Raw genomic sequence first — 18,938 nt, 5'->3', positions numbered from 1 at the left:
TGTTCGGAAGCTCTCTGAATATGGAAGCTTCATTCCTTTAGGGTACGGGGTGGGACCTTCTCTGGAATGAGAGTCTTACAGTCCACAATCTAAAAGGTAGAGGGTGGGAATTAGAGAACCTGCCTTTAGGTAGGGTGAAAGGAGAGAGCAGGAGAAGGCTGGAATGAGTCTGTTTTCCCAGCCCTAAAGCACCCAATATTATGACAAGATTGCAGCAAGGGCTAGAGGAGTTACTAGCCAGGAACTTTGGACAGACACACACACACACACACACACACACACACACACACCCCACACACACACAAAATAACACAATAAATCATCCACGGGATCTAAATATGCATGCTATAATAATGCTCATGTACCTACCATCTGATTTATTAAAAGGAACATTACCAGGAAAACAAATGAAAACAGAAAGCTCCTTTGTCCTTGTCCCTCATCCGAGAGGTACACCATATCCTGAATTTTGTGTTTATCGTTTTATGTTTGATTTCTTAAAAAATGTATTTTTAATGTTTTTGAAATTTTTTTGTGAAAAAAATTATTACATGTATTCTTCTACAACGTAACTTTTTTGTTGTTTGTTTGTTATTATGTTCTGAGATTTATTCTGTTTCAGTGTATCTCTGGTTAATTCCTTTTCATTGTTTTCACTGCTGTGTGATATTCCAGTGAATTAGTATGTCATAACTTTTTCATTCTTCTGTTAATGGAAATTTGGGTTGTTACAGGTTTTTCTATTATAAATAGCACTGCTCTGGACATTCTTATGCCTGACTCTTGGTGCCTGTTTGCAAGAATGTCTCTTGGGTATACTCCTAGGACAAAATTTTTTGGGTCATAGGTTATATGTTTAGCTTTATTTTGATGATACCAGATGTTTTCCAAAGTGATTGTACTTTAAAATAAACAAATGGGACATAATTAAAAAGCTTCTGCACAGCAAAAAAAAATCATCATCATCATCAGAGTAAACAGACAACCTACAGAATGGAGAAAATATTTGCAAACTATGCATCTGACAAAAGACTAATACCCAGAATACAAGGAACTCAAACAAATCAGCAAAACAAACAAACAAACAAAAATCAAATAATCTCATCAAAAAGTGGGCAAATTACCTGAATAGAATTTTCTCAAAAGAAGATATGGCCAAAAAACATATGAAATATGCTTAATATCACTAATCATCAGGGAAATGCAAATTAAAACCATAATGAGATACCACCTTGCTCCAGCCAGAATAGTCATTACTAAAAAGTAAAAAAAAAAAAAATAGATGTTGGCATGGAGTGATGAAAAGGGAATGCTTAACTGCTGTTGTGAATGTAAATTAGTACAATCACTGTAGAAACCACTGAATACCCAAAGGAAGAGAAGTCATTATATAACAAAGACATCTCTACACGTGTTTATCGCAGCACAGTTCACAATTGCAAAGATATGGAACCAATCTAAGTGTCAGCTGATGACTAGATAAAGAAAATGTGATATATATTCATCATGGAATACTACCCAGCCATTAAAAAAAAGAATGAAATAATGTCTTTTGCAGCAACTTGGAAGGAATCAGAGGCTATTATTATAAGTGAAGTAACTCAGGAATGGAAAAGCAAGTACCATGTGGTCTCACTTATAAGTAGGAGCTAAGCTGTGGGTACTCAAAGACATTCAGAGTAGACGGAGGGTAGGCTGGAAGTGAGGGATAAGAAACTACATATTTAGTACAATATACACTACTTGGATGACTGCATTGAAATCTCAAGACTGCAGCATTAAACAAAAAACAGAAGTGGTTGTACTTACAGAGAGTTTATGTTGTTTCATATGCTAGCTAGGATTTGGTATTAACAGACCTTTTATTTTTGTCAGTCCAGAGTTGTGTATTACTCATGAACAGCAGTGTTCATTGGGCTATTTACATCAGTAAACTTGCAAAAATTTTAAAGGGCTTAACTGTCTTTAAAGGGCTTACATCATTCTTGTATAGACAGGAAGTACTGGATAAAAGATAAATGACAAGGAAGTGCTAGTGAAAGTTACAGACAAGGAGCCATTTTTCCTTGAATGTTTTATAATTTTATTGAGTTTCCCTTTTTATTGTGAAACATTTCTTTTTTTTTTTTTTTTTGAGATGGAGTTTCGCCGTTGTTACCCAGGCTGGAGTGCAGTGGCATGATCTCGGCTCACCGCAACCTCCGCCTTCTGGGTTCAAGCAATTCTCCTGCCTCAGCCTCCCGAGTAGCTGGGACTACAGGCGGAAAAATTTCAAACAAATAGAAAGGTTTAAAGAGGAATACAGTATAATTGCAGTATACTCATCACCTAAGTTAACATTTTGCTGTATTTATTTTATTTATATGTGATTTTATGTGTATTGGGTGTGTATATAAGTGTATTTGTTGAAACATTTTAGAAATAAGACACAGGAAACACAACACTGCATCTATTAAATATTCAGCAGGCATTTTCTAATGATGAGGGCATTCTTAACTATAATTCCATTATCACACCTAAGAAAACTAACAGGAATTCTCTAATTTCATCTGATAGGCCAATCTTACTTAAATTTCTCAATTATCTCCCAAATGCCATTCCTAAAAGCTTTTTTGTGTGTTTTGCTTTTTGGTTTTAGAATCAGGAACCTATTAAAGCTCACATACAGCATTTGGCTGCCATGTCTCTTAACTGAGAACAGTCCTCATCTTATTTTCATGATACTAACTTTTGAAGAGACTAGTCAGTTGTCTTGTAGAATGTTACACATTTTTGATGATCTGATTATTTCCTCAAAGTATCTGTAAGTTGTTCTTTTGTCCCTTGTAATTTCTGTAAGCCAGAAATCAAGCCCAACTGCTTTATTAGACTTTTGTGAAACCCTTTTTTGAGAAAAGGTTTCATTCTTTTGTCCAGGCTGGAGTACAGTGGTGCAGTTGTGGCTCACTGCAGCCCCAACCTCCCAGGCTCAGATGTTCCTCCCATCTCAGCCTCCCGAGTAGCTGGGACCACAGGCATGCCACCATGCCTGGCTAATTTTTGTACTTTTTGTAGAGATGGAGATCTCCCTGTGTTGCTTGGGCTGCTGTCTTAACTCCTGGGCTCCAGTGATCTGCCTGCCTCAGCCTCCCAAAGTACTGGGATTACAGGTGTAAGCCACTGCACCTGGCTGTGAAACACTGTTGACAAGACTCACAGGTGATGTTGCCTACCTCATATTTCATCACATTAGGAGGCACAGAGGGGCTAGTGGTTCTATTCCTAGCAGATCACCATTGCACAGGTACTTTTTTTTTAAGCTCACAATTGGCATATAATCTGTGGGATGATACTCTGGCATTTAGAGAGTATGCATTTTCTCAGCAATCTTTCTCCAACTGGTTTTAGCATCGCAATGATCCTTACCTGATAATTTCAGTGGGGGTTGCAAATGGTGATTTTCTCCCAAATTCTGTCATTTAATAGCTGATTTTTTTCCCTGTAAGGAAGAGTTTTCCCTTATCAACTGGTGAATGAACTATGTTCTGCCATTCCTACCAAGAAGATAGATAATGGTTGTGTACTGGGCACTTCCAGTAGTTGCAAATGTTTGTTGTTTTCAGTTAGGACCTTTAGACTGTTTTCTTTTTCATATTCAAATTGTCTCAAATTTGATTAGTGTTGCCACCTTTAAAGTGGCTTCTATATCCCTTTCAGTCTCCTCCATTACTCTCTGCTTCCTAGCTCTCTGGCATATGATAAAACACATTCTCTTAAACTTTCCCTGCTCAGGATCTGCAGTCAGTCTTGTTTCTAAGCAGCCCTGGTTTCTGGTAGGAATGTTTTTTAGAAATCTAGATCTGAGTGCTAGGTATGCTTCCTCCGGTAGTGTCCTTGCCTTTGGAAGAAAGGTGTAGTGACATCTTCAAGGAACATGCTGATGTGGAGGACACAGATAAAACAGCTAAAGGACAGTTTTTAAAAGCAGCACAGTATGAACAATGGTATAGGTAAAGACAAGCTCCGAAAGGCCTCATGAAGGAGTTAAGAACTGAATTTTGATAAATGAAATAGGTGTGAAAATCAAATAGATGAGTAGGTAAATAAAAAGGTGTATTTTAAGGTGAAGGAGAGGACATTCTCTGCAGGGAAATAATGTATTTATGGAAGTAGGAGCAAGCTGAGGCATATATGTAGTAGCAAGTAGATTAGTTTTACTTTAAGGAAGAGTCTAAGTACAGAAATATAAGGAAATGAATGATCGTTAGAAGGGATAGAGGTCTTGCTGTTCAGTTGAATATTGTTTTCCAAAATATAAGTATTTCCTTTTAAATATTTTTTTATAGAAAGCAATACATGATCTTTATAGAAATTTAAAACAGAGTGTGTTAAGTGAAAACTATCATAATTCTAGCATCCTAAAGGGATTGTAACTGTTTGGTTTCTTACCTTACCAGTCTTTTATATATGAATATATAGAGGTTAAGAGCATGGATGCTGTCTTAAGAGGCCCTGCATTCAAAACCTGGACTTGTCATTAATTACCTCTGTGTTTTTTGGACATGTTAATCTGTGCCTTAGTTTTCTTATTTGTAAAATGAGATATCTATAATAATAGTACCTACCTCTTGGTGGTGTTGTGAGGATTAACTGTTAATTCTCTGTTTTCTGTAGTGGTTGGATTGTTTTACACTTCCAACACATCGTACAAGGGTTCTGATTTCTCCACATCCCCACCAACATTTGTTATTTTTTGTTTTGCGTTTTTCATAAGTCATACTAATGAATATGAGCTGATACTTCATAGAGGTTTTGATTTGTGTTTTTCTGGTGATTAGTGATGTTGAGCACCTTTCCTGTGCTCTTTGGCTAGTATATATCATCCTTGGAGAAATGTCTATTTAAGTCCTTTGCCCATTTTTAAAATTGTGTAAATTTGGTTTTTGATGTTATAGGAGTTTTAAAATATGATCTGGATATCAGCGCATTACCAGATATGTTATTTACAAATCTTTCCTCCCATTCCAAAGGTTGCCTTTCACTCTGTACCCAGAGTGTTGTTATCCCCAGGGGATATTTGGGGAGGGTCAGAACCTTGTAGCCTCCAGCTGCATGACTCCTGAAACATAATTTCTAATCTTTTGGCAATTTCTTAGTCCTGCAAAGGCAGCCTGGTCTCCAGGCAAGAAGGGTTTGGTTTGGGAAAGAGCTGTTATTTCTTTGTTTTAAGTGGTACCCAACCTATTTGGCACCAGGGACCAGTTTTGTGGAAAACAATTTTTCCATGGACTTTGGGGTGGTGGGACATGGTTTCAGGAGGAAACTCTTCCGCCTCAGGTCTTCAGGCATTAGTTAGATTCTCATAAGGAGTGTGCAACCTGGATCCTTGCATGTGCAGGTCACAATAGAGTTTGTGCACTACTGACAATCTAATGCCACTGCTGATCTGACAGGAGGTGGAGCTCAGGCTCCACCTGGTAATACAGTAATGCCAGCCTGTCTGCTGTTCACCTCCTGTTATGCAGCCTGGTTCCTAACAGGGCACCAACCAGTAGCAGTTCGTAGCCTGGGGTTTGGGGAACCCTTTTTTAAACTATAAGTTTCTCCTAAAGTTAGTTTGGCCTGTGCCCAAGAATGAACAAGGACACAGCTTGGAGGTTAGAAGCAAGATGGAGTTGGTTAGGTAAGATCTCTTTCACTGTTTCAGTTACAATTTTGCAGTGGTGGTTTCAGTAGGAAATGACTTGTTCTGGAAGTGAAATGAGAGCACCTTCTCTTAACTGACTTTTTCACTCTTCAGTGATTCACAGGACTGGAAATAAGAATTACCTACATAGCAAATTCCCAGAGATTCTGATTTAATTTGAAGTGAAATTAACAAGAGGTCAAACCCCCTTTGTCATATAACCTAACATAGTTACACATTTCTCAGGTTCTGAGGAATAGGACATGGGCATCTTTGAGGGGCCATTATTCTGCTTACCAAAATTCTCATCCTCCCCAAAAGACTGAGTTCAGTTTTAGCTTCAAAACTGAAAAATCTTTAATGTTGTAGATACCTTTTTATGTATTTGAAATCTGTTTAGGTTGTAGGTTGTAGAGATAGGCTTGACCTGGATTTTCTTTACTTAACTGTTGCAGGCTGTGGAGGCTACAGGAAGAGTAAAGAGAAAGTAGTGAAGATTCTAGCACAGGATGGAGAAACTCATCCTTCAGAGCCCCTTGGGCAAACCTTTACAGAAAGCAGCTTTAGTGTAATATGATTTGATCACTACATCATCCTAGGGATGTTTTTTCTGTGTTTTTTTCTTAGCTTTTTTTGTGTCCATGTCTTACTAGTTTTATGTTTACAAAGATAAAACATTTGTGGGACTTTGTGAATTTTCTTAGCATTTTAAGTAATTTATTTGAGTAATTTTAAGTCTCCTCTTTGAAGGAGAGGCCATCAGCCTCAAAACATAAATAAATTCTATGTCTGGTTGGATTATTCTTTTCATTTATTACTTGAGTTCCTTACTTGAATTCAGTTAATTACTTAGATTCATTTTCCCAGTTCGTCACTTCTTACTATTGTCTGAAATATATTACATGAACATTTTTTCCTAAATGAAAAATCTTTCTAGTTATTAATCAGTCTGATCATTCAGTGAAGCATTTACTGAAACTCTAGCATGTGCCAGGCCTTCTGCCTGGCTCTGGGCAGTAATGGTAAACTTTGATATAGTCCCTTCCCCGACACAGCTTATGGCCTCGGGGCTGTGTCACATAGCAACTACATAGTTGATGTGTGTATATGACTGATTGGGAATCTAGTTACTATAAATAAGAATCTGCAAACATTTTCTTCCAATTTTTTCCAATGTATGATTGGTTAATTGTCTAATGGTTCTTTTGAAATACTTCAGAATAATTTGTTGACATAGAAATTGAAATATAACTTTAACTACTATATAACATTTAGCCTAATATTTCTTGCTTATTTGAAGTAAAGTTTAGGTTGCTTTTTGAAGTAAATATTGAGCAGGTGTTAAGCTTTTCCCAAATATTTAATTTGCAAAGTTACAGGTCTTGGTTTTTGCAAATAGTTTACAATAACTATTGCTTATTTACAATATTTCTTAAAATGTTTCTCATTAAGGAAGACCTGACACTAATTTCCTTTTTTGTTCTTCTAGGAATGTTTTAAAGGAAGTTGGGCTACTCACAAGTTACTACATAAGAAAGCAAGTAAGTACAATCACATATTTTTATACCGTTTGTCTTAGAAGTGAAATTTGTGCCAGAAAACAAGAATTCTTTCAGTTCTGAAAGCATAATCCTGAAAACTAGAATTATGACATATTTTAAATTCTTTGTGCTATGTAATCATGTAAATAAAATTTGTCTGAATACTATCTTAATCTTGCATTACATATTTAACATGAAAACATGAGATAATTGTTAGTATAGATGAATCTTGCTTGAGCCATACCTGATAATGCTCTAATCTTTTGACACTCTCTTGTCTTTGCTAAAAGTGTTTGTATATTGTAGTCAGGGGTCATGTGAGTGATTTGGCTTCATTTAATCAGATCCCTTTTGCTGTGTTCTTTTTTTTTTTTTTTTTTGAGATGGAGTCTCACTTAGCCACCCAGACTGGAGTACAGTGGCACATTCTCAGCTCATGGCTACCTCTGCCTCTTAGGTTCAAGAGATTCTCCAGCCTCAGCCTCCTGAGTAGCTGGGATTACAGGCGCACACCACTATGTCCGGCTAACTTCTTTGTATTTTTTAGTAGAGATGGGGTTTCATCATGTTGGCCAGGCTGGTCTCAAACTCCTGATCTCAGGTGATCCACTCGCCTCAGCCTCCCAAAGTGCTGGGATTACAGGCATGAGCCACCGTGTCCGGCCCCTTTGCCTTCTTTTAGTTTCAATTTGTATTGATTTTTCTACTCAGAACTCTTATTACTTTGCTTTTGGTGTTTTAATGTTACTACCTGTAGTCTAATGTTTAATTTTCTATTTTGAAGTTTTTTGTGTGACACCACAAAGTAAAACTGTTAGCTTCTTCTTAGCTATTGCTGTCAGCCACACTGATGTAGCTGAGATTCACATAGCCTTTTTTGCTCCTGCGAATTTATCCTGTAAATTTGTGTCATTAGAGTGCCTGGTCTAAGACCATCTGTCATGGTTGCCAGGATGGATCAAACCTTGGTGGACAGCATACAGTTCTTGGTGTAAGGGCTCTGTTTCTACATACCTGATCTTGGTGTCTTATATTCATCTACTTGTGTATTTTTCTTAGGAGTTAGCTTATTTAATGAAGTTTGAGTGTAGTTTGTTTTTACCAAAACAAATCTAATTGAAGTCAGCCTAACCACCATTTGAAGGAACAGGGAAATACAAATTTTAAAAATATATATTTTCTGTGGTTGTATAAGGTGACATCTGTAGTTAATGGACATGCTAGGCTGTTGTGGGAGAAATGTGGTTAGAGATGAGGAAAAACGATGTGACTTAGTGTAAGTTTATCGAAGCATGAAAGGCAGGACTTGTTGATTTGTTGATTTTTATTTGTTACCTCTGTCAAAGTGTAGACATGGGTTTAAATAATCTCATTTAACTTTATTCATTCATGCATTACATCCTGTATTTCTAATGTGTAAGGTATTTTGCAGAGCTCTTTGAGCCAGTCATTAGCATTTTATACCCAGAAAGTTAAAGCATTGGTAAGGGTTGAGGTTTAAACAGTATGTTATTAAAAAGCTTAAAATGGGCCTCTACCTCACATTTACTAATTCATTGATATTGTGCCTGTTTCTTCAGTACTGGATATCTAAGGGCGGGGCTATTTCCCTTTGACTTAAATTACAAAGGAATAAACAGCAGGTGTTCCCTATGTAAAAAGAAGGTAATTATTACAACATTGAATTTAGGCTGTTTGCATTTTACTTATACCTCCAGTGTTTAGTGTGGTGCCATCTTGTAGCTGGTGTTTTCTTGGTTCTTTTGGGATAACTTTTTTTAGTGATGAGCCTGCTGTTCTTAATCTCTTTGGCTGTGGTGGATAGAAATCATTCTCAGTTGGCCACCTCCATATCTTTCATACCCTAATAAACTGATTACAAGGACACTGTTGTGAGTGACAGTTCTAGAGGAGGAAATGGTGTAGGGAACGGTGATCTTCAGAGCCAAGAAGAATCTCAGGAAAAGCAATGGGGAAAAAGAATGTTGTGCCAGGAAGGAACCAGTGCATCTTTAAGTTAACACTTCATTTCAAGAAATGATAGTGAGATAACACATAGCAAGCAGTTCTTGTCATGAAGATGATATATTAGGATATTAGGTTTTTTTTTTTTAATTGTAGTGTCTGCTGATCTCTGATTAATATTCATGTGGGATATTGATCTATAATTTGCTTTTAATATAGTTGACTGCTTTTGGTATTTGAGATATTCTGGCGTCATGAAATAAAATGGGATATGTTTCCCACTTTTGTATTTTCTGGAAGAGACTATGGAGAATTGGTATTATTTGTTCTTTAAATGTTTGATAGAATTTACCAGTGAATCACCTAGATCTGGAGTTTGCTTAATCATAGAAGCTTAATTTTTTTTTCTTCTCTCTCTTTTTTTTTTTTTTTCTATTTCCAGTAATGGGTATAAGCAAAGAAGCTTAATTTTTTATGCAGGCCTTAGGAAATGTTCAGAATTTGTTTTTTTACTTGTCATAGTAAAGAAGACCATTCAAGATGGTAAAGTCCTTACTTAAAATGACATAGTGCTGATTCTTGGGTCTTCTGTCACAGTGTACCTTAAGCAGCATTTACTTTTTTAGTATGATCTGTAGAAGTTGTAGCATTTCACATCTCGAGTGTATTATTGTACATCTTTTAATATATCACTGACATATTCAGTTTGTTTCTCATTTTCTGAAGTAAAAGGTTGAAGAATTTGACAAGTATCTTGAATAGCCAAAATTAAGGTATAAAAACCACATTTAATAAAAGAACTCTCAGTAATACTTTTTCTTCTACTCCCCTACCCATTTGCATTATTGTGCCTGATTTTTGGATTACGGAGAGGAAGTTTTATGTAATGTATTAAACTGGCTCCCCCAAACTTTGTGACTGTGAGTTACTCTAAGTCTTAATTCCAAAATGCTGGAATCATAGGTTTATGTGAGGATTAAATAAGCAAATCCATGTGAATTACTTAGCGTGTGTTCCATGCATACTAAGTACTCAAAAACTATTATCTATGGAAGACTTGAGTCAGAATTTTCATCAGAAAATCCTGTCCCATGCAAAGCTTAGACATGTGTAGTTATTTTGGGTCAGCTGACTGGAGGAAGCAGCCTGCATAAAACTTTAATTTAAAGAATAAAGCCTGACTGTGCTGAACTTTGGGCCAGACCTTGTATTTATCAGGTACTTATTGACACTACCTGCATTTTACCTGGGACTGTTGCATTGTGATGTTTGGAAGACAGCTTACAAGTATTTATTTATGCTTTCCTATTCTTGGGCAGTCTTTTCAAAAAGACTAGTTATTATGTACTTTTGCTACCATCATCAGCTCAATTCAGATTTATTAGGTGTCTGTTTTGTGGTTAACACTTAAGGCTCAGATCAAACTGATCCTAAAATGTAAACACATTTTCTTTTCAAGCGTGAATTTTCATTAAGTAAATTACACCTAGAGATTAGAGAAGAACTTGCCATATTCAACTTTAGTTGTCTTGGTAGCTTTTGGGTCATATTATTTGTTTGCTTCAAATTGTTTCTTTTTTTTGGTGACAGGTTGTTGCTCTGTTGCCCAGGCCAGAGTGCAGTGGTGCAGTCATGACTGACTGCAGCCTTGACCTCCTAGACTTGAGCAGTCCTCCTACCTCACCACAGCTTTCCAAGTAGCTTGGACTACAAGCGTGAGCCACCATGCCCAGATAATTTGTGTATTTTTTGTGGAGACAGGATTTTTTCATGTTGTCCAACCTGGTCTTGAACACATGAGCTCAAGCAGTCCACCTGCTTTGGCCTCCCAAAACGGCTGGGATTACAGGTGTGAGCTGCTGCACCTGGACCTAAATTCTCTTTTGAATATAGACTGTGGGAGGGTAAAGTCCAGATCAACAGAAAGCTTCAAAAGATTTTTACGCCCTCATCTTCTCCCTTTTCCTTCCCCAGGAATATGTTAGTGCAAAAAGCCTGCGTCTTGATTGCTGTTCTCTTCTAGGTTTTGGGAGAAAGTTATTCTTGAGGTTCATGTGTCAGACAGAATCACTTGAGGCAATTTATAACTGAAGCAGGCTCAGTTGGCCCCCATTTTGAACTGTTTTCTGTCATGTTTGACCCAAGTGGCAATGAATGAAGTTTGTTTTTGTCTTGTGATGAGAATATTTTCCTATTGATGTTAACTTTCACAGTGGCTTTCTTGAATTCCAGAAGTGAGAAAGCTATTTTAAAATTCAGTTAGCATGGTAGAATCTTTCTCTTCCTTTAAATATTATCTTCCAAAGTGAAGTGAATGGATTTTCTATATTTTTGCATTCTTGTCATTTGTACCTTAAGGGCCTTTACAAAGTTGGTCACATGCTTTTTATCTAAGAGTGCTGGACAGGGGCTAACATCCTTATGTCACTCTGCTCATGGGAACCACATAGTCTCTGTTTCCTCATGTGTACAATAAAGAAATGACACCAGATTGTCTTTAAGATCTTCCAGCTTTAACATTTTATGATTCCGTCTACTTTCCTTCATTTTATATTTTAAATAGATTGTTTAAGAGGGGTGTTGTTTTTTTTTCCAGACACTTCTAAAATCAGTTTGAAGTTTGACTTTTAAAACCTATGGTGGGATGACAATAATCGGGAAAAGGTCTGAGTGCACTGGGAGATGTTTAGGCCAATACTTGGTCTACGAGGGACATGTATTCCTGCTATTTAAAGTCTTAATGATAGTTTCATTTTACTATGTAGATAAGAGGCAGCCAGTGTGTTGACATTCCGGGCACCAGAGAGGATCTTCTGTGTGAGTGGGATTCTTGTGTACATTTCAGTCAGTACACGTAGATTAATAACTACACGATTGTGTATATGGACATGATTCTTAATTTTTCTGCTGAATTTTTAGTAACTTTGAACCGATTGTTCCTTCCCTTCGTGTTTGCCATTTTCCTGCCTCTTTCCTTTACCACTTTCTGAAAAGAGGCAAATGATGGTCATAAAGTTTTCAAAGCAATTTGAAATATTGACTTGAAAGCCATTGATCAGCTTCGTGAGAAATAATTTTTTTTAAGACAGTGTCTCACTCTGTTGCTCAGGCTGAAGTTTAGTAGCACGATATTCGCTCACTGCAACCTCTGCCTCCCTGTTTCAAGCAATACCCCTGCGCCAGCCTCCCGAGTAGCTGGAATTACAGGTGTGTGCCGCCATGCCTGGCTAATTTTTTTTTTTTTTTGTATTTTTAGTAGAGATGGGGTTTGACCATGTTGGTCAGACTGGTCTCAAACTCCTGACCTCAGGCAATCCGCCTGCCTCAGCCTACCAAAGTGCTGGAATTAACAGGCGTGAGCCACTGCACCTGGCTGAGAAAGAATTATTTTTGATTTAAAATTTGCTTTGGGATTACTTAGGATCTGTTCTTTTAGTAAGAACATAATTCATTTGTAACATCTGATCCCACTCAGTTGGGTATGTTTTATGAGGGCTTATGTTGCATATTTTAAAATGGGCTTCTGTAAATTGGTGTGGCAAGAATGCGTTTGAAAAGCTGTCTATGCTATTTCTGTTCGATGTTGCGTAAAAACTTAGAATTATGTTTACGTGGAGTTTTTTTTCTTCCAAACCCTTAGCTCTTCGAAAAGGTATTAATGAGGGTTTTGAATATAGCAGTAAAGCAGTAGCTTTGGTGATTTAGGTTTGGGCAGAGGTTTGGTGGATTTTTGTGCCTGGGCTTGTTGGCTTGGTTTTAAACAGGTGATATTCAAAGTATGCTGCTGTTCACTAGCTTGACCACTGAAACATTCCTTTCCCTCCTTCTCCTGCCTCACATCTATTCCTCCGTCTCCCAGAAGATGAAAAGGCAAAGCGAGAAGTGTCTTCGTGGACTGTAGAAGGGGATATTAATACTGACCCATGGGCAGGTTATCGATATACTGGTAAACTCAGACCACATTATCCACTGGTGAGTAAATAAGGTAATAAAAACTTAACATTCCAATTTTCTATTTTCCAAAAATGATACTTGTAATTTATTTTCCAATAGTGAATCATATAATCAGGATTGATTTTACAAAGGAACTTGGATTTTAGCTCTTCAGCTCTTATGGTGCATCATTTGGGAGCTGGTAGTTTGGCAGTCATGGAAGAAGTAGAAAAAAAATTTAGATGAAAGAACGAAAATCCCATCTGTAATAAAAATACACAAAAAAATTAGCCAGGAGTGGTGGGGCGCACCTGTAATCCCAACTAGAGATGGGGTTCTCCATGTTGGTCAGGCTGGTCTCAAACTCCTAACCTCAGGTGATCCATTTGCCTCAGCCTCCCAAAGTTCTGGGATTACACACATGAGCCACTGCTCCTGGCCCACACTTCTTTTTTCTTTTTTTTTTTTTTTTAATTTTTATTGTTTTTACGTACTTCTTTTTAAATTAAAAAGTTTTAGTTCTTTCATCTAATTTTTTTTTCCACTTTTACCATTATTGCCAAACTACCAGCTCCCAAATGATGCACCATAAGAGCTCAAGAGCTAAATACAAATTTTGTAAAAATACAAAATTAGCTGGGCATGGTGGCACATGCCTGTAATTCGAGCTACTCAGGAGTCTGAGGCCGGAGAATCACTTGAACCTGGGAGGCGGAGGTTGCAGTGAGCCGAGATCATGCCATTGTACTCCAGCCCAGGCAACAAGAGCAAAACTCCACCTCTAAATAAATAAATAAAATAAAAAGAAGTGTGGGGTAAGGTAGAATAGATATTTTGTTGCTGTTGGTGCGTATAGTCCTTCCTTGGACAATTGGTTCTAGGACATCCTCCTCACTCCCCACACAGTTACCAAAATCCACTGATGCTCACGTCCCTTAAAGTCAACCTTCCATATCATGGATTGTGCATCAACAGATGCGGAGCCCAGAGACATGGAGGGCTGACTGTATTACACTTCTCTAAAATTACTTTATTATGATATATTTCTCTCTTTCTGTTCTTGGCAGATAGGACTCAGTGTTTTAATATAAGAATTAATTCAAGTTGAAGTCTATTTGTCACCCTTAAATATTTAAATTCTCTTTACTGATGATTTTCTTTTTAGAAAAGGAATACATCTTTAATATTTAAAAATTGGAAACATAGGAAAAACATAACAAAATCTCCTTAATTCTGCCTTCCAGAGATAATGACTAGGAACATGTTGGCATATTTACTTTGAGACATTATTTTATTGTTTATTGTTGTTAGCTTGCCTGTTTGTTTGGAATAATGTGGGTGTCTTATTATTAGTCTCTATCTAATCTTAAATCTTTGATGACCTTGGGCACTTTCCCTCTTTCTAAAATACTGAGAAAGAGGTGGCATTAACACTAGAAAAAGTAAAGTGTAATCTTAATGAAATAGATATCTGTTATAATATTTAAGGTATCATTTAAAACTTTTAAATGGACTTTTTCTTCCCAGTTTTATTTATTTTTTGTTGGTAAATCAGTTTTAACTAACTTCTTTGATGCTTTTAGATGCCAACAAGGCCAGTGCCAAGTTATATTCAAAGACCAGATTATGCTGATCATCCCTTAGGTAAGCTCTGCTATGTTGATTCTTAATTTTTCAATTTGTGGGCTTGATGACTACTGCAAAGGGAAGGAATGCTTTTCTTGTAGAAATTTTTCAGTGCTATTTTTCTAAGAAATGTAAACAATGTGTTTTCAAGCAGCTTTAAAATGTTGAAGAGAATTAAAGGTTCTTGCCCCCATTAGAAATCTACCCCCTTCTGAAAACACTGTTTATGTAGCTGTTTAAGACTATATTTAAAATAATACTGTATTTTATGTTATAATAACAACTTCTAGACTTACTAAAAAACAGTTTTAATTTTAATATTTCCTCCTAACTAAATTAAATAATATCTATTTAGGTAAAAACATGGTAGAGGCCTGAGCGAATGCATAACTAAAGACTTTGGACTAACATTAACAGAAGTAGTAATGTTGGTGATAGTGTTAGTAATGATGAGAATGATGATGATGGTTCTCTTATAATAACTGGTATTTATTTTTGCTTAACTACGTGTCAGGCACTGTGCTAAGTTCTTTGCACGTGTTACTCCATTTAACACTTTCAACACTGCTGAGGTAGGTTCTGTTGTCTTCTCCATTTTTATAGATAATGATACTGAGACACCCAGTGAAGATAGGTAATTTGCAACACAGATCAGTGGAACAATCTCTGACCTTAGGGCCTGTACATATAATTAATTTAGGCTTTGTGAAATTACTGATTTTGCATGTCAAAAAGGGTCAACTATCAGCAGTTTTGTGTGGTTTAATTTAGCAAGCTAAGCTGTCTTTGCTTTGTTCTCTAAGAAGTGGGGAACTGTATTACATAAATTCTTATGAATATCATTTAAAAATTTTAGTTAAACTCTACTATTTCAGAAAAATTGAATGGAAAGATAGTCTGAATTATAGAACACTGTTGAGTATGTATAATTTTTCTATTTAATATTCTTAAATGTAGTATTAGCTTGTATTTAAGAAAAGCAAACATATGTAAGGTAAATTCTAACAATAAAACGTTATGTAGTGAAAGTAAATTCTGTTCCTTAGATGTAACAACTATTAACCTTTATGGGCAGAACTTTTCAGAACTATTCTATATGTTTAAACACATTAGGACCCCGTCCCTGCCGTCTGTATACAAATGCCAAAAACTATCTATACCTTTTCACCTTGCTGTATTTGCTTAATATGGTCTTAGAAATATTTCATATAAAGCTACCTCCTTTTTAGTGAATGAAGTATTCTGTTATGTGGATGTGTATCATATTTCTTAAGACAGGCTCCTATTAATGAATGTTTAGATCATTTACAGGTTTTTGCTTATTGCAATTTGACTGCAGTAACTACTCATATCTTTGTCCATGTGTCAGAGTATTTCTGTAGGTTGATGGTCTAAAATAGGTGGATCAAAGGATAGAGATACACATTTTTTATTTTGAAAGATAATACAAGTTGCAGATACTTTTTGCCAGTTGTTACTTCCATTAAAAATACACGGGAGTCTCTTTTCTGCTATATTTTTCCCAGTATAGTATGTTACCAAGTTTTATGATCTCTTCTAATCTGAAAGACGAAAAATGTTATTTTGCTATTATTTTAATCTGCATTTAAAAATTATGAGTAAGGTTGAGCATCTTTTCATATATTAATTCATTTATATTTTCTTCTCTTTTGAAATGTTATTTATATCCTTAGCCTTTTTCCTGTTAGGTTACTAGTTTTTTCCATATTGATTTATAAATGTTTGTATATAAGGGAAAAGAATCTTTTGATATATGTTTTTAAAACTGTTTTTTCCCAATTGACCATTTATATTTTGTCATTACATTTATTACAGACTGAGTATCCTAACACAGTAAAATTTATTAGTGTTTTACAGTGTGTATGGCTTTATGACCTAAAAAGACCCTTTTGGTTCAGAAGTTATAAAAATATATTCCTGTGTTTTCTTCTTGCATTTTTATGGTTTTTCTCTTTTTTATGTATGATAAAAATCATTCTATATCTGAAACTTACTTAGTTTTAGGAGTTAAATAGGGATGCAACTTAATTTTATTTTCCCAGAAGAATACCTGGTTATTACATCACCAGTTATTTTTAAAAAATCAACTTTTCCTTAGTGATTTGAAATGTAACCTATATTATTGTATTACGTTCTCACATGTCTTTGGGTCTATTTCTGGATTCTGTTCTCTTTCATTAATCCATTTGTCTAATCATGTACCACTGCCAAATTCTCAATTATCATAGCTATGTAATGTTTAATATTTGGTAGGCCTTGTTGCCCCTGCCTTTCCTCTTTTTCAGAATTTTCCTGCCTATTATTGCATGTTTGTTTTTCATGTGAAATTTAGCATCAGCTTGTCTGGTTTCCAAAATTATCCTGTTGACATTTTTTATTGGGATAGTATTAAATTTATAGATTAATTTTGGAAGAATTGACATCTTTACAATATAGAGTCTTCCTGTCCAGGAACAGGGTATGTTTTTAAAATTTTATTTGACTCCTTTTATGTCTTTCAGTGGCTTTTTTAGATTTTCTTCATGTAGGGCTTTCATTGTTAAATTTATTCCTGGGTACTTTATTTTTTTAGTTCTTTTTGTACACAATATCTTCTGTATTTTTTAGTTCATTATTTGTATGTGGGAAAGTTACTGATTTAGATGTATTTACCTTACAATATGCCAACTTGCTGAATTCATATTTCTGGTCATTTATCAGATAATTCACCAGGTAATTCTTCTATAGATATGTAATCATATCTGAAATTGATAAGAATTTTGTTCTTTCCTTTCTAATTTTACATGTCTTATTTCTTTCTCTTGTTTAATTGCATCTGCTAGTATTGCCAGGACAGCGTTAAGTAATATTGCTGATAGTGGGCATTCTGTGATGTTGGTTTTCAGTTTGAGATTTATATTTATCATGTCAATGTGGTAGTTGGCCATATTATCAGAATTACTTTCCTTCTAGATGATTATTTACCTTTTTCTTAATTTATGAATGGTGAATTGGATTAATAGATTTGCCAGTATTGAACTATCCCTGCCTTCTGGTATGAATCTCACTTGCATCCTGATGTATTATGTTTCTTTTCCCATTAGTACTTGTAAATAAGATTAGTTGATGACAATATTTGTGTTAGATTTTGAGATAATTACCTTCCTGGCTTCATTGCTTTTCATGTATTTAAAACTTTAAGCTAACACATTTTTTTTTTCTTTGAGACGGAATTTTACTCTTGTTACCCAGGCTGGAGTGCAATGGCACGATCTCAGCTTACCACAACCTCCGCCTCCTGGATTCAGGCAATTTTCCTGCCTCAGCCTCCTGAGTAGCTGGGATTACAGGCACGCACCACCATGCCCAGCTAACTTTTTTTGTATTTTTAGTAGAGACAGGGTTTCACCATGTTGACCAGGATGGTCTCGATCTCTTGACTTCGTGATCCACCCGCCTCGGCCTCCTAACATATTTTATTAGTGAAGATTTTTGGGGCAATATTTTAAAAACTTTGTCATTAGAAATGGCTTTTATAACATGATCTTTGTATGGGTATGTGTATATAAATTAACAGATTTCATGGCAGTACTTATTCTCACTCCATATAATACGAGTATTATACTTTGTTATGCTGGTCTAATATTTTCTATCCCATTTATTTACTTTAAAAAATATTAATTGTGGCCCAATAAAAGGTCACAAACTGTGGTTTATAAAACACTTACTTTGGTTCCTGTTTCAGAAAATAGTGTAATTTATTAGCTATTGATATATAGTTGCTTCATGAGATGATTATGAAAGTAATCTGTAAATTGTATGGTACTTTTCAAATGTGTATCATGGACTGAACTTGATTATCACACTGCCTGGCATATAAGTACTGCATAAATACTGGCTGATTTCTAACAGGTCTGAAAATTTGTCCTGTAGAATTTTTCTTCAATTGGTTTAGCAAGTTTCCTTTTTCAAAAAAAAATTAAATTACTTTTAATTAAATTTTTTTTTTTTTTTTGAGACGGGTCTCCCTCTGTTGCCCAGGCTGTAGTGGAGTGGCACCAGCTAGGCTCACTGCAACTCCACCTCCCAGGTTCAAGCGATTCTGCTGCCGCAGCCTCCCAAGTAATTGGGGCTACAGGTGCGTGCCACCACACCCGGCTAATTTTTTGTATTTTTCACAGAGACAGGGTTTCACCATGTTGATCAGG

At 35.8% G+C, this 18,938-nt stretch overlaps 1 protein-coding gene across 4 annotated transcripts in view; it reads left to right on the top strand.

Moving 5' to 3' along the window:
- Window positions 1-18,938, top strand: part of METAP1 (methionyl aminopeptidase 1) — a 50,984-nt gene that overhangs the window by 8,270 nt on the left and 23,776 nt on the right. For all 4 annotated transcript variants that reach the window (XR_008480148.2, XM_002745570.7, XM_035293273.3 and 1 more), the window contains exons 2-4: window positions 7,155-7,206; window positions 13,031-13,143; window positions 14,688-14,748. Coding sequence is in view for 3 of the 4 variants with exons in the window: in XM_002745570.7 (XP_002745616.1) it covers window positions 7,155-7,206; window positions 13,031-13,143; window positions 14,688-14,748 (226 nt within the window). In the remaining variant the exon portion in view is untranslated. The remainder of the gene's footprint in view (window positions 1-7,154; window positions 7,207-13,030; window positions 13,144-14,687; window positions 14,749-18,938) is intronic.

This window comes from Callithrix jacchus, chromosome 3 (genome assembly GCF_049354715.1).
Source record: "Callithrix jacchus isolate 240 chromosome 3, calJac240_pri, whole genome shotgun sequence".
Taxonomy (NCBI): domain Eukaryota; kingdom Metazoa; phylum Chordata; class Mammalia; order Primates; family Cebidae; genus Callithrix; species Callithrix jacchus.
This window is presented reverse-complemented; position numbering and strand designations above follow the sequence as displayed.